This window comes from Anolis carolinensis, chromosome 2, assembly GCF_035594765.1.
Source record: "Anolis carolinensis isolate JA03-04 chromosome 2, rAnoCar3.1.pri, whole genome shotgun sequence".
In the NCBI taxonomy this organism is placed as follows: Eukaryota; Metazoa; Chordata; class Lepidosauria; order Squamata; family Dactyloidae; genus Anolis; species Anolis carolinensis.
Genome location: NC_085842.1, coordinates 194,829,800 through 194,849,352, shown reverse-complemented (window position 1 = coordinate 194,849,352; position 19,553 = coordinate 194,829,800). Strand labels below are relative to the sequence as shown.

The window sequence follows — 19,553 nt, the reverse complement described above, 5'->3', positions numbered from 1 at the left end:
AATTTTAGACTTAGGCTCGCCCAAAGTCTGAAATGACTTGAAGGCACACAACAACAACAATCCTAATTAACTTGACTATCTCACTGGCCAGAAGCAGGCCCACACTTCCCATTGAAATCCTGATAGGTTTATGCTGGTTACAATTGTTTTCAGTTTTAAATATTGTATTGTTCTTTCATTGTTGTTGTTGTTTTGCACTACAAATAAGACATGTGCAGTGTGCATAGGAATTTGTCCGTTTTTTTTTCCAAATGATAATTCGGCCCCTCAACAGTCTGAACGATTATGGACCGGCCCTCTCCTTTAAAAGTTTGGGGACCCCTGCTATAATTCTATGATTCCCACAGCTACTTCTTTACTATTATACAGTTTTCTTTCCATCCAGCAGAGGACATACAGTGGGAAGACTAACCCTGAAACAGAGGAGGGAAAAGAGGAAGGAGTAAATGGAATGGAATAATAGGTTGGCTGAATGAGGATAAATGAAGCTAAATATAAATGAAAATGTTTGTGAACTAAAATCCTGGGGAAAATATGGCATTTAAGAAGGAACTGGCATGTGTAGTTGAGGTGTATATTTTCAAAAATTGTATTATTGTATCATGCGATGTGGTGGGCGGAGCCACGCAACGTGGTGGGCAGAGCCACGCGGCATGGTGGGCGGGGCCAAGCTGTGCAGGCCGCATGGCGGTCGCAGCGAAAAGGGCCAGACCGCAGCGGGAAGGTGAAGTTTTGTTTTTGGGAGGGGAAATTTGGTTTGGGGAGGGGGGGTGTGTGTGCAAAAATTCTCTTTGCCTACTCTTAAAAACTGCCTAGGGACGACACTGATCACCAATCAAAACTTTGTGGAAACAAAGCAGTAAAACAAGATAAAGCTTGTAATTCAAAGTCTACTTTGAATATTTGCTGCTTATGAAATGAAAAGCCAAATCTGTTGTTACAGGGTGGAATGTACCATGTATCAATAATGTCTCTCTTACTTTTTCCAACATTTAGCTTTCTAGAGGAGTTGACAGATTTATCGCCAATTATGAAATTAACCAAGGTTACTCTGACAGGGGGAATCTTATCATTTACTTGGACAAGGTAATACTAAAATATTTACCTTATAAACATGTAGGAGCTGGTGTGTATTACGGCAAAGATTATGAATTAAGGCATTTCAATGAAATGAGTCAGACCTGGAAAAAGTTAAATTTTTGAACAGCTATGAAGATTTGGGAGGTGTAAAGAAATAACTTTTTCAAACTCTGGGGTGGATATATGTACATTTTAAAATATATTATTCTCTTCTCAAAATGTTCAAAGAAGGGTTTTGTCATCACAAGGCATTCCTAATTGCATCAGGCTCTGTATGAGGTGTCTGTGCCTTCAAGTTGCCTCTCAACTTACTACAATCACTCTAATTTTACTGGGATTTCTTATGCAAGAAATACTCATTTCCTTTATCTGAAATAGAGCATATAGCACTAGGTATTTGTTATTGACCTCCCATATGACCAGAGCTGACCTTGCTTAGCTACACAATTGGATGGGATCTGGTGCTACTATAATCAGTGATTAGTGGCTACCTAGACTAATGTCTGAACTTATCTCATTGTGGTGACTTTGCCATTAAGGAATAAAAAAAGACTAGCAATGCCACTCAATACATTGTGGATCACCTAGTGCTAAGTAATTTTATTTATGTACTGAATGTTTTGAATTTATATCCTTCAATTCTCTCAAAGTGATATTCATCCCTCTACTTTCATGGTGAGGCCTGCTTGGAGTTGGGGAAACTTTCTGATATTTATCCAAAAATATTAAGTGGGACACAATATATGGCCAAAGTGCCAGGTTCAGTGCTGCTCCCCGTGATGGATAGGTTGCTATTGGCAAGTCTGAATGGACAGATCATTCTAATCTACTCTTTCTCCCACGTGGTCTGTTCTTGTTATGTCCTTGAGTCCCATGAACCTTGGATTCCACTTTTTAAAATAATCATTGGATTAACCTGTTAAATACAACAAAAGGATGGAATGATTTCCTCAAGATAGTATAGGAAATCTGTATATGTGAGAAATGCCTCCATTGTCAGGCTGGTACCCAAAGACTTGTTTTCCTTTTTTCCTCACATCCCAGGTCTCTCATTTAAATGATGAATGCGTGCAGTTTAAAGCTCATCAGTTTTATGAAGTCGGTCTTATTCAGCCAGCATCTGTGAAGGTGTACAGCTATTATAATCTAGGTAATGGCTATTTATTTATTTATTATTTATTTATTTACAGTATTTATATTCCGCCCTTCTCACCCCGAAGGGGACTCAGGGCGGATCACATTATACACATATAGGGCAAACACTCAATGCCCATATACACATAGAACCGAGACAGAGACAGACAGACGCAGAGGCAATTTAACCTTCTCCTGAGGGGATGTTCGATTCTGGCCACAGGGGGGAGCAGCTGCTTCATCATCCACTCTGACTGCACTTCCTCATTCCAACATCGTAAATTAGTTAAATTTGCCTCCCCACTTTTTATAAGTGGTACCTTATCTCCTACTTGATAGATGCAACTATCTTTCGGGTTGCTAGGTCAGCAACAAGCAGGGGCTATTTTTTATTTTTTTTAATTGACGGGTGCTCACCCCGCCACAGGCTGGCCTCGAACACATGACCTCATGGTTAGAGTGATTTATTGCAGCAGGCTGTTCACCAGCCTGCGCCACAGCCCGGCCCCAATTCTTCTATCACAATTCTTCTAGGGGACTCAGTACAAGGAAGCCAGCTGGACAGCTTGGGGGCCAATTAGGACTTCACAAATAGTTACTTTAGATGTTTCTGACAGTCCCTTCTCCCATTCTCATCCTTGATATATGAATCAAGAAAGCAAAGGTGAAGAGAACCATGACCCACTCTGGTTAAGAACTCAACTCTTCAAACAGCTTTCATAACAAGAACTGTGTTGCCCTAACACAGCATAAGGAAACATGCATCCAAGGGGAGTAAATAAAACCAGGGCCAGCTGATGGACTCTGGGGGCGTCGGTCTGGTCTTCAAAATCATTTTAGCCGGCCCTATCATGTTGATTCAAGGCTTGGTGAAAACCTTTCCTTTAAAATTTCATAGTAAAACCTGACGTCAGTTCACCCAGTGACATTGAGCCAAATACATTACAAATACCATTAGAAAATACACTTCTGGACCCGAGAACAAAGTATGGAGAACAGTGAAAAGAGGATGGATATCTTCATTGAAGAATATGCTCACCAAATCTTGTTCAACCTGCCTACTCACTTATTGAATTATAGAATTATAGTTGGAAGAAATTACAAAGATCAGCCAGTCCAATCTACTGCTATGCAAAACACACAATCTGAAAATTGGATCCCCATTACATAAATTCACAGGGATGTGTTACTAAGATTTCCATTTTGAGCAAAAGGTCCTCCCACTCATGTTCTGTTCAGTCCCTAAGTTGCTCCTTCAGGGTACTTTCCAAAGTGTGCAGGAATCCCCACATGAAGTAAAAGGCATCTTGTTTCATTCCTTTCTCAGGCGAGCAGTGCATCAAGTTCTACAATCTTCCCAAAGAAAGTGGTCTCCTAAGCAAGATATGTCATGGTGATGTTTGCCGATGTGCAGAAGGTAAGATATGGTGGGAAGATGATACTTCTGCTCTTCCAGAAGTAAGATTGTAGTGTTTGTGTTTTCTGGGTATATCTATGGCAGCTTTCTCCAAATTGACCACTTCCAGATGTTTTGAAGTACATTGCAGTTATCCTGCACTTTTGACTATACTCAGCAGAAAATGTATAGAGAGATCAAGGTTGGGGAAGAATAAAATGTTCTTGTGACACTTCTGTCTCCTCATATTGTCCACCTACAGGCACTCTGGGAATAGTATCATAGCTTTTTAGAGCTGGAAGAGGTTTCATGGGCCACCTAGTGAAATCCCTCACTCAGTACTGAATCTCCAGATAGAATATCTCCAGAAAGAGGTTGTCCAGCCTCTTTCTGAAGATGTCAAGAGACGGAGATCCCACATCTCTCTAAGCAATTTATTCCGTTGCTGTTGAGCCATTTCTTTTAATTTTCAATTGATATCTACTCTTCAGTAACTTGAAAACATTAGACCTAATCCTACCCTCTGGGGCAACCAAGAACAGGTCTGCTCTCTCCTTTCTGTGACAGCCCTTGGGGTATTAAAGGCACAATCATGTCACTCTCATTCTTCTCTTTACCAGGGTGCACAATCTCACTTCTGTCAACCTTAACTCATGCACTTTTTTTCTCCATAATTCTTATCAACCTTGATGCCTTTCTCAAAACTTGCTCTAAGTACTCTATATCCTTCTTAAAATGAGTCACACAGAACTGAATGCAGATGAGGTTTGAAAGAAAACCAGTATTACAGGCAACCTGCAGACTCCTGTACTATAGAGTTTACCATGCCTGACTTATTATATACACTAAGGAGGAGGAGGGGGAAGAGGAGGTGAAAAATAAAGCAGGAGAAGAGACTGAGAGGATACCCTTTGCATATGATTGTGTTGTAAAATGTAAGCAGAAATGTGGATGTATGTGTATTTGAAAGAAGAAGAACAAAGAGTAAGAGCGTGATGAGGCAATTACGGTAAGTAAACCTCAGGGGCTCCTGCCAAGCTAGCAGTTCCTGCCAACCTAGCAGTTCAAAAACATGCAAATGTGAGTAGATCAATAGGTACAGCTCTGGCGGGAAGGTAACGGCGCTCCATGTAGTCATGCTGGCCACATGACCTTGGAGGTGTCTACAGACAATGCCAGCTTTTTGGCTTAGAAATGGAGATGAGCACCAACCCCCAGAATCGGTCATGACTGGACTTAATGTCAGGGGAAAACCTTTACCTTTTAAACCTCAGAGGCAGGTTTGGGGGCCAAAATTATAGATTTTCTAAAGATCTGTGGATACATTGAGAGTCATTTCATGAAGAAGATCCCCCCTAAGGAGGCACTAATGCTTCCTTGGGGGGCTAGCCATCTTTGCCCATCACTGCCAAAAACCAAGTATTCAGAAAGGAAGTAAGACCATTTATTTATTTATTTATTACATGCATTTATACCCCGCCCTTCTCCCCGAGGGGACTCAGAGCGGCTTACATTCTGCCACGAGGGCCAGCAACAAATATACTATAAAAACAAAACAATTAAAACATGATAAAAACATGATAAAAACATGATAAAAAGTATACAAAAATTAAAACGCTGCAACATCCTCAGTCATTCACTACTGCTACAATTACAGATTTGCGACCTGATTACAACAGCCAATGAGCTTATTCGCTGAATGCCTGGGCGCAGAGCTAAGTTTTTAGTTTTCTTCTAAATCCCAGGAGGGATGGAGTTTGCCGGATATCGCTGGCAGAGAGAGTAGAAGTAGTTGATGCTTTTTAAGGTTCTCCTGGGATTAAACCCTACGCAGAGAAGGAGAAGATTGCATTTTTATGGGAGTTAAGACATAGTATTCACATTGACCTATGGATAAGTTGACCAAAGTTTTTGGGTTGATTTTTTTGACTAAAATTTCAAGACTTTTACTTCAATATATAGAGCAGATTACAGTGGGCATTTGTTATCCTCTGTGGTTTATCTCCAGTAACACACACACAGATTGTGGATACTTAAGTCCCGTTGTGTACAACAGCAGAGTAAAATGGGAGTCTCTTACATGAAATTGCAAAATCAGGGATTGCTTCTTGGATATTTTTTTTTTGAGAGGGGGATATTGTCAAGCCATGGATGGTTGAATCTGTGAATACAGAACATTTGGATACAGACAGCTAGGACAGGGTGTGTGAGTATAGGGTTGGATATAACAAATGGAGAGAAGAAGATATGGTCCTTAAAATCAGAAAGGGCATCTGTGGGAGCATCCAGAAATGGCAGGGTCAGAGGGCATCTTTCAGATACTTTCAGCATCTGCCTTGCTCACTCCAACAGTATACTTGCGGCCAAAACCTATCTGCTTTGGCACATGTGACTAGAGATACACTCAGACACAAAGATAGACTCTAGGGATCTTGTCCATGTCTTTTACTTTCTGCTCTCTCCCTTCCTTTGTGCTCTTCTCCCAAAGAAAGCTGCTCCTTGCTCAACAATATAGAGATAGATGTCGATCTGCTGCGACGAGGTCAGCTGGCCTGCCAACCTGGAGTGGATTATGGTGAGCACATTCTTGATCACTGAACTCTATTAATGTGGCAGTGACTCGGTGAGAATGCAAATAGTCTGTACATACCAGCTCAGATTCACAAACTGAGACAGCTGATTCACATTTATTTGTGGTAAGGTTGGTTGGCCTTATCCATTGTGGCTGCTTGGTGTATTTTGGGCTTCCTGTGATTAAAAACAAAGCAAATCATGCATTAGAGAGATAAATCTGGCTTTGCATTTACCAGTTTCAGATTGCAATGAAATTGTTCATCTTTCTAAAATATCATCATCAGCTCCAGCAATGATGTTGAAAGGAGTTAAGGCTTTTGTGAAGTAAAACAACTAAACATCTTAAATTTCTCTGTTTTAAAGTATACAAAGCCAAGCTGGTTCGAATAGAAGAGGAAAGTGGTTATGACAACTACTTCATGCAAATTCTGGAAAGGATCAAAGAAGGTAAAAAGGCCCATCTTTTCGGAATTGGCTTAATGGATATAAAAGCAGGAGTGTTTTCTGTAAACAACTAATGCTTCTCAATCTCATATTTGTTGGTGTTATATGGTATCAAGTCAACTTTGATTTTGGCAACCCTATGAAGATTTTTTTGGCAAGATTTGTTCAGAGGGGGGTTGCCTTTGCCTTCCTCTGAGACTGAAAAAGTGTGATTTGCCTAAGGTCACCCAGTGGCAGGCCTGTAGCTGGGGGAGGGGGTGTTAGGGGTTCAACCCCCCCCCCCCGACGTTTTTCAGGTTAAAAAAAACCTGGTTTACTCATTAATTTTAACTGGTTAACCAAATCCCCATGCTAAGTCTATGAGACTCAAAAAATTAAGAGTCCCTCCAGGCACTATCTCAAGCAGATATTGACAGGTCTGTAGCCAGGGGGGGCGGTTGTTAGGGGTTCACCCCCCCCCCCCATAAATTTCCAAAATCCCTCCCAAATTTTTTTTCTGGCTACGGCTCTGCTGGGTATCCAGGCTGAGTGCGGGTTAGAGCTCTGGTCTCCAGATTTGTAGCCCAGTGGTCGAAATACCACACCACGTATTTCATCGAATACTTAGCACAATTTCAAGGGGAAAAGATAACTATTTTATCACTCTCTGGTTTCTTTTTATTTAAAGATTGATTGCAGCAAAATCTCCATTTTACAGGAGGTGCAGCTGGCTAGTTTTGTTGTCAAAATCAACTGTCTGCCACAAAAAGGGGGGGAGCATCGTCTGGCATGCTGTACTACCTTGAGAGTCAGGAAAAACATAAATTGGGTTTGAAAGCAATAACAGAAGTTTATTTACATCTTTCAGGCCTGAGAGGACATCAGATATAGAGCCTCCACTCCAAAGAATCAGACATAACCTTGTGGTACATGACAATACATTTTATCCCCTTTGGCAGCCATTCAAAAGATCCACTTCCTCCCTTTGGCTCAGGAATGGCCAAGCTAGGATCTGAGCTGCCATTGGCTTGGGACTCCCTGTGATGCCAGGAGTTGATGGAGTGTCTCCTGTGATGGGAAAAATTGAGAGTTTCCATTTGTTCTTTTGAAACTGGAGCTGTTCAAACTCCTGCTCAGGCTGTGGTTTAATTTTAAGATGTGAAACAATGCAAAGAGTCCACAAAAGGAGTTAAACTTTGACACAATGAAAAAGCTATGTAAATATAGACAACTGAATGAGAAATATACAGAGTAATACAATCCCATTGAGGTGCAGTTTACGTTTGATATCGTATAACACACCTGGATGCCTCCTGGGGACTGATCTTCACTATATCTTAAGAAAATACCTTTTCCTGTTTGTTTTTTCTTCTACCTGAGCGGATTTCCTTACCAAACCAATTTTTCAGTTTTCCAAACCCATTCCTGGTTTGTTTGCTTTCTTGCCACAACTTTGTGCTTTTACCGTTTTAAAGTTGATCCTTCTTTTTTATTATTCCATGTGAATGTGCATTTATACATTGTTGTCACAGTAGAGTCTCACTTATCCAACACTCACTTATCCAATGTTCTGGATTATCCAATGCATTTTTGTAGTCAATGTTTTCAATATATCATGATATTTTGGTGCTAAATTCGTAAATACAGTAATTACTACATAGCATTAATGTGTAATGAACTACTTTTTCTATCAAATTTGTTGTATAACATGATGTCTTGGTGCTTAATTTGTAAAATCATAACCTATTTTGATGTTTAATAGGCTTTTAATTAATATCTCCTTATTATCCAACATATTCACTTATCCAACATTCTGCCGGCCCGTTTATGTTGGATAAGTGAGACTCTACTGTATTTATAAAATACATTTCCTTATTTTAAAGCTTGTAACAAAAATGAGTGGGAGGTTTGGAGGGGGCAAAATGGATTAATAGCATTTCAGTGCATTTCAATGGGAAATTAGCTTTGAGATAAGAGCTATAAGAGCTTGGTCATGGAATGAATTAAACTCTTAACTCAAGGTATCACTGTACTTCTACTTCTGTGTGTCATTTTCCTCCAAGAGCTAACTCCTATGTCTGGAGAGAGAACTCCTTCTCATGGCCCTTCCACACAGCCACATAACTCAGAATATCAAGACAGAAAATCCCACAATGTCTGCTTTGAACTGGCTTGTCTGAGTCCACACTGTCATATATTCCAGTTCAAAGCAGAAAATGTGGGATTGTATTCAGCTGTGTGGAAGGGGCCTCAAAGACATCTTCTGCACGTTTCTCCTGCAAGACAATCTGCTTTTGCTGGATCGAAGAAAACCTCCTCCTCCTTAATATGTTATAGTGTGGATACAGGGGCCTTAAGCTGCTGGACCTTCTTTTACAAGTGAGCCACTATATCGCAGTTACTGCAACTGTAACTACCGATATTCTCAAGCAATAACCAAACATTTCACAGCTGTTGCAATTTACTGCAGGAGCTCCCTCCTCCTTCCATTTTTAACAGTCTTAAGTGGAGAATACAACAGAAATCTGGGACTTCCTCTCAAACTATCAATTCTTGCTGTCTATCGTTGCTATCTATACAATCCATACAAATCTATACTATCTATAGAATTCTTGCTATTTATGCAAATCAGTAGAACAGGGAAGATGGAATATTTGACTCCATGCTGAAGTTAGCATCTACTGTGGCACTTATTAAATAAATTTATATGCCAACTAAAGATTATGGACACAATGCCATCAGGTCAAGATGGGCAATTATTCCTTCCCTGCTCCCGTGTCTTCTACTATCCAATGTATCTGTCAGTTAAACCAGTTAATTGACTCACAGCCCTGATGTAAATATTTGCTTTATTTTGTGTGATTCCTCCAGGGACTGATCAAAATCCAGAAAACAATCCTCGTAGGTTTATCAGCCAGATGAAATGCCGGGAAACTCTGAATCTGAAGGAGAACAATGACTATCTGATCTGGGGTGTCAGCAGTGATCTGTGGCCCATAAAGAATGAGTATGCATTTCATTTCATTGGTTTTGTAGATGTATACTTTACTTCTATTTATTTATTTTATTGTTTATCATTGTTACCTTTCCATCACTGGTGCCTCAAAGTACCTTAGAATGTGTCCATTTCCAACACATGAAAAATTGCATAGTAAGTGTGAAAAGCACAACATTCATCCCAGAAGCCATTTTTTCCACTTTTGGCCCCTTGTGGCTACACTTAACATTTCCTTGGATCACATCGTATGTGAAAGTATGTCCCACCTTACTCACTCTCCCAATGGACAGATGGGAGACCCCATTGTTGTCTGCAGTCAGTGAGCAAAGATAACAATTGTTTTCTCAGTTAGGAAGGCAATTACCTATTCCCAGTTAGGGGAATCTCTCCCTTCTTGAACTCTAAAAAAATGCTTTTATGGGAACTTTCCCCCAATAGCATGTGTTATTGGATAGATGCTGTTTTGCGCCCAAAGAGACAGACACGGTTGAAACTGATTTCTTCAAAATAAGTAAGATTAATGGAGAAAGTGCCATTAGTCACTAAGGAAGGGGAAGGGTCAAATGGTGCCAAGTGAACGGAGGGTCCATGGAGTTGAATCCCACTCCCTAACTCTGTCTTGTTTACCATACTAATCTTGAGGTCAAGCTGGTTCAGCCTTGCTTAGAGACTGACTAATGAGTTGCAAAGGAAGCACCTCTTTTAATGTCAACCAGGACTGTCTTATCCATTAGGCACTTTAGATCAGTGGTTCCCAAACTTTTTTGACCAGAGATCACTTTGACCATGAACCACTCCCCACTATTAGTACCAAAAGAGTTACGAATCAGTTTTTGGTCGACTTTAGATTCGATTTGGTTATTTGGGGTGCTGATTCAGAAAATTGCATTGGATAGACCATATCAGCTCTAGTTTCTGATACAGAACATATGCCATCCAGTAGTCGCCATCTGTTCACCCACAGAAAACCATATTTAATAATCTAGAGCTGATGTGGTATTAGTAATCTTTCATAGGTATTCAGCCTCTCCGCTCCTGACATCCCTGTTACCTTGCCACCATAAGAGGGTTTTGAGGCAATGATACAGTAATGGTGAGACCGTGGATCATATTTTTGTTCTTGCAGACCACTGGTGGTCTATGCACTATAGATCGGGAACCACTACTTTAGATACAGTGCCTAAGGTCTACAAAATGTCAGACCTACAAAAACAGAATTAATAAAAAATAGAAATTGAGAAGAAAAACAAAAAATCAAAAGAAAGATTTTTGTCTTCGGTTTTTTTAAAGGATATGTATGTTTTGAATCCCATAGAGGTCAAATGAACAGTTTTTTGTGTGATGTCTCTCTACCCCTAGTGAGATAAGGCAAGTAGTTAAATACCAGAGTGCTTGGGCCTACAGAAACTTTAATGTGCTCTTCTTGTCAATAGCTACTGTATTTTAAATTTTCTAAAATTACAAATGCCTCCAAAATGGGGGTGGGGGGACCAAGTAGCAGTCCTCTCAACAAATTTGTCACCCCAAAATACAACCCAAATAAAAACTGGCCATGTCAAGGTGTGTGAAGTTGCTGAGCAATGGTCCTTATTCACTTCTGCCTAGTCTTGGTAGTTCTTCCACAGCTTTCCTGTTAACCAATTTGCCTTGTACAAAGATTCAGAACTCTCCTCTTTTGCTGTTTTCCAGTGTCTACTACCTCATAAGCAAAGATACCTGGATTGAGAGGTGGCCAAGTGAGGATGAATGCCAAGATGAAGAATTTGAGACACTCTGCAATGACTTCGAACAGTTGTCATTTGCATTGACAGTTCAGGGCTGCCAGACCTAACTGGAGTTGCCTGCTGTATGTTATTCATGGAAGGCTACTTTTGAGCTAATGCTCAGAAGTCACATACCCTTCTGAAGTTTTAACTTTTTCCTTTTTTTGCCCTCCTTCCCCCTTCAAATTGTTTATGCATAAAATAAAGGCAGAATTTCTTACTGTACTATTGTGTTGATTGTTATTACTGTGTCTGCTGTTTTTTGACTGATTGATGTGGTTTCATCAGTGTACATAATGCTTTGCAAGGACAGGTCTCTGCCCACAATGGATGCACAATGTAAAATTTGGAACAAAAAGAGCAGGCAGGAAAAACAGATGAAAGGAGGGGCGGGGTGAAGAAATGACAGGCTTGTCAAGTGAAATAATGCCACAAAGAAAGAATGACTCAGCTTACTGAATAATATTAATCAAAGCCTCAGAAACCATAAAAAATATAAGTTGTTTAAGAGGCTAAGCTTACTAAATAACTGGTTGATTACTAAATAAGGATGCTTGAAAAAATCATTTGTTTTCCCCATCTTAATGGAAACATATTAAACTCATACTGCCCTGCTTGCACACAGATTGGAACACAATTACATGACAATATTTGTAATTTTCTGAATTATGCAATCCAATTTGCAAATTCCATAAATGCAGGAAAAATATGAATGTCATTAGACATAAAATGTATTATTTCAAAATAGTGTATACATTTGCTTATATTTAGAAAATACACATGAAAATATAAATATCAAGACGACAGGCACACAAAATGCATAGACAGAGGTGTGTTGGGTATTCTAATAGTGGGATATCTGTACAGCTCGCCCTTATCTACAGTCATGTGCTTGAATATATATTCTAACCGGGGGGGGATATCTGCCTACTCTCTCATGTCTCTCAGTGTGTACTTTTGTAAAAGCTCTAAAGGAGATTTGGAGAGGCTGCAAACACAATCCATAGTACCCAAAATGTCAATTCTGTCCAGGAAGCAAATGAAGACACTAAAATGAAATCTTAGCTAGATCTCCAACATCATAGCGGTAGATAGAATTAAGAACAGATCAAAGACCCTAGATCATGTTTGAATAATGAAAATTTATACACTTGTGGTTAAATTCATCAGCACCTTTCTTATGCAACCAACCATGTATCTGTGAATGTATTTGGTGTTTCTGCAGGGAGTGAAGGAGTACATGGGAGACATGGATAGCAGTTCTATCTATCTATCTATCTATCTATCTATCTATCTATCTATCTATCTATCTATAAATGTAATGTGCATTTTTTCCCATGGAGTAAACAACAAAACCACTGAACCAAATCACACCAAATTTGGCCACAAAGGACATAGTCATCCAATCTATGCCTTTCAATTAAAAAAAAACCTAGAAAAATCAGGTCCAAATTACAGAGGACGAGGAAGAGCCGTTCTCCCCCTGGCTGCCAGTCAGAAGGGTAGGCCCCACCCTCTTTAGGCCTCGCTCACTTTGTGTCCTAGCAACACCCACAATGGCTGAGGGTTCACATAGGCCTCTTCCACACTGCCTATAAAATACAGATTATCTGATTTGAACTGGATTATATGGCAGTGTAGATTCAAGGCCTTTCCACACAGCTATATAACCCAGAATGCCAAGGCAGATAATCCACAGTATCTGTTTTGAACTGGACTATCTTGAGACCATACTGCCATAGTGTGGAGTTTGTACAGCTGTGTATAAGGGGCCTCATATAATCCAGTTCAAAGCAAATAATATAAGATTATAAATATAATATATAAAAGTACTGTGATATAATAAAACAGAACAATATAATCTTTAAAATCAGGGAGGAAACTGAGGAGGGAGAGAAGTAGTGTGTATTATCAGAGTAATTATTATTACTATTATTATTAATATTATTATGTGTTGCTGTGAGCCATGAAAATGAACCCGATCTGGTTCCAAGTATTAAAAACTCTAAAATCAGAACAGTAAATAAAGAACAACACTCTGAAAACAGGGCCAGCTAACACCTCCCAACAATAGATTCCCCCAGGGAGGAAGCAGCCAGGCTTTGAAGCTAAAAGGCCATTATGTGCTAATCATTCTGGCTAATTGCAGCATTCATACTTGCCTCCAACAAACAAACAAAAAGGAACAACCAGAAATATTGTATATTCACAAACTTTAGGAAATAACATATACTAACTACCACCAATTCCTCAATACATTATTTCCCATGCCACCACACTTTGCCACAGCAATGCGTGGCTGGGCACAGCCAGTATTATCTAAAAATCCACAATTGTATGTGTAATGATTACAATTGTGGAATTTCACTTGCACAATTGTAAGCTGAATTGGGATGTTGCACTCCGGCTGAAAACTTTCAACTACATAGGCAAGGGAACCTATGTGTCCCTAAAACACGAATGAGGTGCTAACTAAGGACTATGATGGCATGCAAATATACTAATCCTGATAAATAATATGTTAATATTGGTTATTTAGGTCAACATTGCAAGAATGAAAAAATATTACATTGTCCAGTTCAGACCAGTGGTGAGGCATAGGACTGTGCGATCGAAGAAAATAATGTTTCCAAACTCATTACTAAATTAGGGGATGCCAGTGTTTCATTTCTAAAGAGTTTCTAAAGTATTGCTAGTAAAAATGTTGTTACTATAATGAGAGTAATGAAATTTTGTTACTTTTTTGTTATAGTAATTGTGTAAGTGGGGAAATTTCAGGGGTTCCTTTCTCTCTCGTTTTTACAGCTATTGAGATGAAACTTGCTACAATGGTAGAATACATTTGCCATCAAGTTTCAGAAAATTTCACTTATCCCTGGATTTTTGGGGAATTTTCAAAGTATTTATAAACATTAAGAAAACTACTAGAACTATCTCCTTGAATTTTCTATGCAATGACACAAGATAACAGGGGATCATTCCCCTCAACTTTCAGAAATATTAATACATCTACTGATTTTAGAGAATGTTTTAATTTTTTTTTGACAAAAACATGTTTTTTTAAAATAGAAGCCACAACTTCCATTTACGGATTTCTTCCCAGCCCAGCTCAGAAATTTACTTACTAAAAGTATCAGTCAGTCCTCCTTTTTGCAGATTCAACAATTTATTGGAACTTGGGCTGGCTGCTGCTACAGAGAGAAAATAGCTCTCCCCTATCCTGATTGGGGCTTTCTAATGCTGAGCGGAATTCTAGGAAATTTAGTTTAGGGCAGGGCCTTTTAAATTCCCTGGGTTAGGGCTCCTCACCTTCCCAAACTACATTTTCCAGAATTCTGTGCTTTCTCAGTCTCTTTCCCAGTTAACTCTGATGTATCCCTGCTGCTTCCCTTTCCTAATGGCAAGAATCCATTAATTTAAAGAGGAATGGCAGTCTTTTTGGCTTGGCTTTGCTTGCTTGCACTGAAAATGAAACTGACTTTGGGAAGCTTCTGAGGTTCACAAAATTCAAAAGAAAAGGCATTGGGTAAGTTTCAATTCTTATGTTTTTGGTCCAGGCCAAGCCCACATGTCAGATATTGCATTGTAAGTACCAATTTAACAAATTGGATCCAACTTACAAGGATTCACAATAATTTTGCACAGCCTTAGTGATACAAGCTACATCAGGTGACACCATCAGACTCCAAAACTATTGTCTATACAATTGTAGAGTGTATCTTTAGAAATTTATTATTTTAATAAGAATATCTCTGTAGTTAGATACAACCACAAAACCATTTTTGGAAGCCCATTTACCCGGTGGCGTAGTACGTTAAAGCACTGAGCTGCTGAACTTGCAGACCGAAAGGTCCCAGGTTCAAATCCCGGGAGCGGAGTGAGCGCCAACCTAGCCGTTCGAAAACATGCAAATCTGAGTAGATCAATAGGTACCGCTCCGGCGGGAAGGTAACAGCGCTCCATGCAGTCATACCAGCCACATGACCTTGGAGGTGTCTACGGACAACGCCGACTCTTTGGCTTAGAAATGGAGATGAGCACCAACCCCCAGAGTCAGTCACGACTGGACTTAACGTCAGGAGAAAACCTTTACCTTTACCTAGTTTAGGCTCATCTTACTGAATAACATTACATCAAAGCCTCAGAAACCGCAAAACAAAAATATTTCTATCAACAGAGCTGTTTTGGGTATTTTAATAGTGGGATATCTGTACAGCTCATCCATATTTACAGTCATGTGAATAATAATAATAATAATAATAATAATAATAATAATAATAATAATAATAATTTTATTCTTGTATCTCGCCACCATCTCCCCGAAGGGACTTGCGATGGCTTACACAAGGCACAAGGTGCCTAAAAAGTAGTACATGAAATAAAACATAATATAAAACTCAATTGAATAATCATAAGCATGTAAACAACAACATAAAACTCAGAATAAAATAGCGCTCATCCTTCAGTGGCGATAGCTAATGTAAACATGGCCAGGCTGTAAACAATGAGAATGGGAATAAGTGCAGAGCTGTAACCATGGGATGAGGGCATGGGATAAAGTGCAAGGTTGTATAACAAATTCATAGATCAAATAGGCACTAGGCATTCTCAAAAGCTTGTTTGAATAGCCAGGTCTTCAAGTCTATACGGAAGGAGGATTAGTTGCCTAATCTCCCTGGGGAAAGCGTTCCAAAGCTGAGGGGCCACCACTGAGAAGGCTCTCTCCCTTGTCCCCACCAACGGTGGTGGGACCGAGAGGAGGACTTCTTAGAGTCCTTGCCGGTTCATAGGGGGGATAGGTAGGACCCGAAACATTGTAGGTAATAACCTGCACTTTGAATTGGGACCGGAAACCTATCAGGAGCCAATTGAGTTGCTTTAGTAGGGGCATCGTGTGCTCCTTGTAGCTAGCTCCAGTTAGTAGCCTGGCTGCTGATCTTTGCACCAATTGCAGTTTTTGAGCTGTCTTCAAAGGCAGCCCCACATAGAGTACATTGCAGTAATCCAGTCTAGATGTAACTAAGGCATTGATCAGAGAGCAAAGGCCCTAGATAATGAATAATGTAAATCTACACACTTGTGGTTAAATGGTGGTTGCATTGCTGCACCTTTCTTATGCAACCAGCCACGTATCTGTGAATGTGTTTGGGTGTTTGGTGTTTCTGCAGAGAGTGAAGGAGTACATAGCAGACAGGACAGTAGTTATATATTATCCAAAAATCAACAACTTATGTCAACAGTTACAATTGTGGAATTTCACTTACACAATTGAAAGCTGAATAGGGATGTTGCAGTATGGCTGAAAACTTGCAACTACAGTAGAGTCTCACTTATCCAAGCCTCGCTTATCCAAGCCTCTGGATAATCCAAGCCATTTTTGTAGTCAATGTTTGCAATATATCGTGATATTTTGGTGCTAAATTCGTAAATACAGTAATTACAACATAACATTACTGTGTATTGAACAATTTTTTCTGTCAAATTTGTTGTATAACATGATGGTTTGGTGCTTAATTTGTAAAATCATAACCTAATTTGATGTTTAATAGGCTTTTCCTTAATCCCTCCTTATTATCCAAGATATTCGCTTATCCAAGCTTCTGCTGGCCCGTTTAGCTTGGATAAGTGAGACTCTACTGTACATGGCTAAGGGAAGTTACATGTCTCCAAAACACCAATAGGGTGCTAACTCAGGAATATGATGCTATGCAAATATACAAATCATAGTAAATAATATGTTGATATTCATTATTTTGAGAGTGCCTTAGATCGCAAGAAGATCCAACCAGTCCATACTCCAGGAAATAATGCCTGGCTGCTCACTGGAGGGAATAATAATAATAATAATAATAATAATAATAATAATAATAATAATAATAACTTTATTTTTATACCCCGCCCCATCTCCTCGAAGGGACTCGGGGAGGCTTACATGGGGCCAGGCCCGATAAAACAAACAAAACAGTAACAAAGCAATAAATCAATTATCCCAGTAAAAAACATCAACATCAATAAAAACAATCATTAAAATCAACAAGCAGGATACAGTGTTAAAAACAGGAGACTAATTCGTAGATTCATAGGGAAGGATATTAGAAGCAAAGATGAAATACTTCGGCCACATCATGAGAAGACAGGAAAGCTTAGAGAAGAGAATGATACTGGGGAAAATGGAAGGAAAAAGGTAGAGGGGTTGACTAAGGGCAAGATGGATGGATGATATCCTTGAAGGGACTGGCTTGACCTTGAAGGAGCTGGGGGTGGCGACTAATAGGGAAATCATGCGTGGGCAGGTCCATGAGGTCACAAAAAGTTGGAAGCGACTGAACAAATAAACAACAATAACTTTCATTATTTAGATCAACATTGCAAGAATGGAAAATATTATGCTGTCCAATTTAGATGAGCGGTGATGTAAACTACATCAGGTGACAATATCAGACTCCAAAACAGTGTATAAGAATATAAGAATAGTTAGAGACAACTACAAAGCCTTGGCTATTTCTCCTTCACTCACCCTTCATTGCTAAGCTGCATCAAGCCTCAAGCCAACTGGGTTCGGGTTTTAAGGAAGACCTTGCTATTTCTCTCTTCAAGCCTCAAGCTGGCTGGATTCAGGTTTTAAAGGAGACTTGGCTATGTCTCCCTGCACTCTCCCTTCTTTCCTCAGCCTGGGTTTCACATTCCCAGAAGTGGCCAGCACCATCCCGGCTCACTCCTCATCACATGAGTTGAAGCCTCTTTGAGCTGGTGTGAAACCACCCTTTCTGGGACCATTTGCCCTCAACACCCTTTCAGCTGAGAAGCTGAGTTAAAGGAGGCACTCTTCTTAAACACTTATTTCAGTGGGAGCCACATCACCTCAAGCAACATTAGCCCCATTTTATGGTGGCTTCAGAATAGGTAAGATACGTCCTCTACCTTACATTTGAAGCTTGTCTCATGTGAAGGGCACCGTCGGTGTGTAGAAAGTAAACTGCTTATTTATTGCTATTTGAGTTAAAACAGCAAGCCAAGCCATGCAGAGCTGTGAACAGCACTGAGAATTTAGATCACATAGAATCATAAAATCATAGAATAGTAGAGTTGGAAGAGACCTCATGGGCCATCCAGTCCAACCCCCTGCCAGGAAGCAGGAAATCGCATTCAAAGCACCCGCGACAGATGGCCATCCAGCCTCTGTTTAAAAGCCTCCAAAAAAGGAGCCTCCACCACCACTGTCGAACAGCCCTCACTGTGAGGAAGTTTTTCCTGATGTTCAGGTGGAATCTCCTTTCCTGTAGTTTGAAGCCATTGTTCCGTGTCCTAGTCTGCAGGGCAGCAGAAAACAAGCTTGCTCCCTCCTCCCTATGACTTCCCCTCACATATTTGTACATGGCTATCATGTCTCCTCTTAGCCTTCTCTTCTGCAGGCTAAACATGCCCAGTTCTTTAAGCCGCTCCTCATAGGGCTTGTTCTCCAGACCTTTGATCATTTTAGTTGCCCTCCTCTGGACGCTTTCCAGCTTGTCAACATCTCCCTTCAACTGCAGTGCCCAGAATTGGACACAGTATTCCAGGTGTGGTCTGACCAAGGCAGAGTAGAGGGGGAGCATGACTTCCCTGGATCTAGATGCTATATCCCTATTGATGCAGGCCAAAATCCCATTGGCTTTCTTAGCAGCCGCATCACATTGCTGGCTCATGTTTAACTTGTTGTCCACGAAGACTCCAAGATCTTTTTCACATGTACATAACTGTCTCTTTCAGAAGCCTACCCAGAACAGAAAAATGGAAGCCCAGTTTGGCTTAAAGACACACCATGAATTTCTTCTATTCTGATTGTTTCAACAGTCAGGGCTCATAGGGGAACCCTGTGCAGGCATGTGGCTGCCTCTCCACACTCCACATGTAGCCAAAAGACAGCAAGGTGTCATTTTAGGCAGTCATATGATCTATTGCAGCTGGGGGAAAAATGGTGGCAGAACTTGAGCCGTTACTGGCTGGTCAAACTGGCTGAACCAGCTGAATTAGCCAGAGCCTGTTTGTAAAAACGAAAACGTGCACAACCGTAGTATAAGCTCCCACTCTACCAATGAGACTGGGCTCCTCTTTTATTTCTTCCTCCCCCCTTTTAAAATTCCACCACCATTTCCCTAAACTATTCTCTCAACTCTGACATGCCAGGGAGCCCCCAGCAGGTCAG

General features: G+C 40.2%; 1 protein-coding gene across 2 annotated transcripts in view; it reads left to right on the top strand.

The window, feature by feature from the left end:
- Nucleotides 1–11,593, top strand: part of LOC100566793 (venom factor) — a 77,075-nt gene extending 65,482 nt beyond the window's left edge. For both annotated transcript variants that reach the window (XM_062971467.1, XM_003216808.4), the window contains 7 exons: nt 997–1,086; nt 2,125–2,230; nt 3,542–3,631; nt 6,099–6,185; nt 6,548–6,631; nt 9,479–9,614; nt 11,295–11,593. In XM_062971467.1, coding sequence (XP_062827537.1) covers nt 997–1,086; nt 2,125–2,230; nt 3,542–3,631; nt 6,099–6,185; nt 6,548–6,631; nt 9,479–9,614; nt 11,295–11,436 — 735 coding nt within the window. In that variant the 3' untranslated portion in view covers nt 11,437–11,593. The remainder of the gene's footprint in view (nt 1–996; nt 1,087–2,124; nt 2,231–3,541; nt 3,632–6,098; nt 6,186–6,547; nt 6,632–9,478; nt 9,615–11,294) is intronic.
- The last annotated feature ends 7,960 nt before the right edge of the window (nt 11,594–19,553 follow it).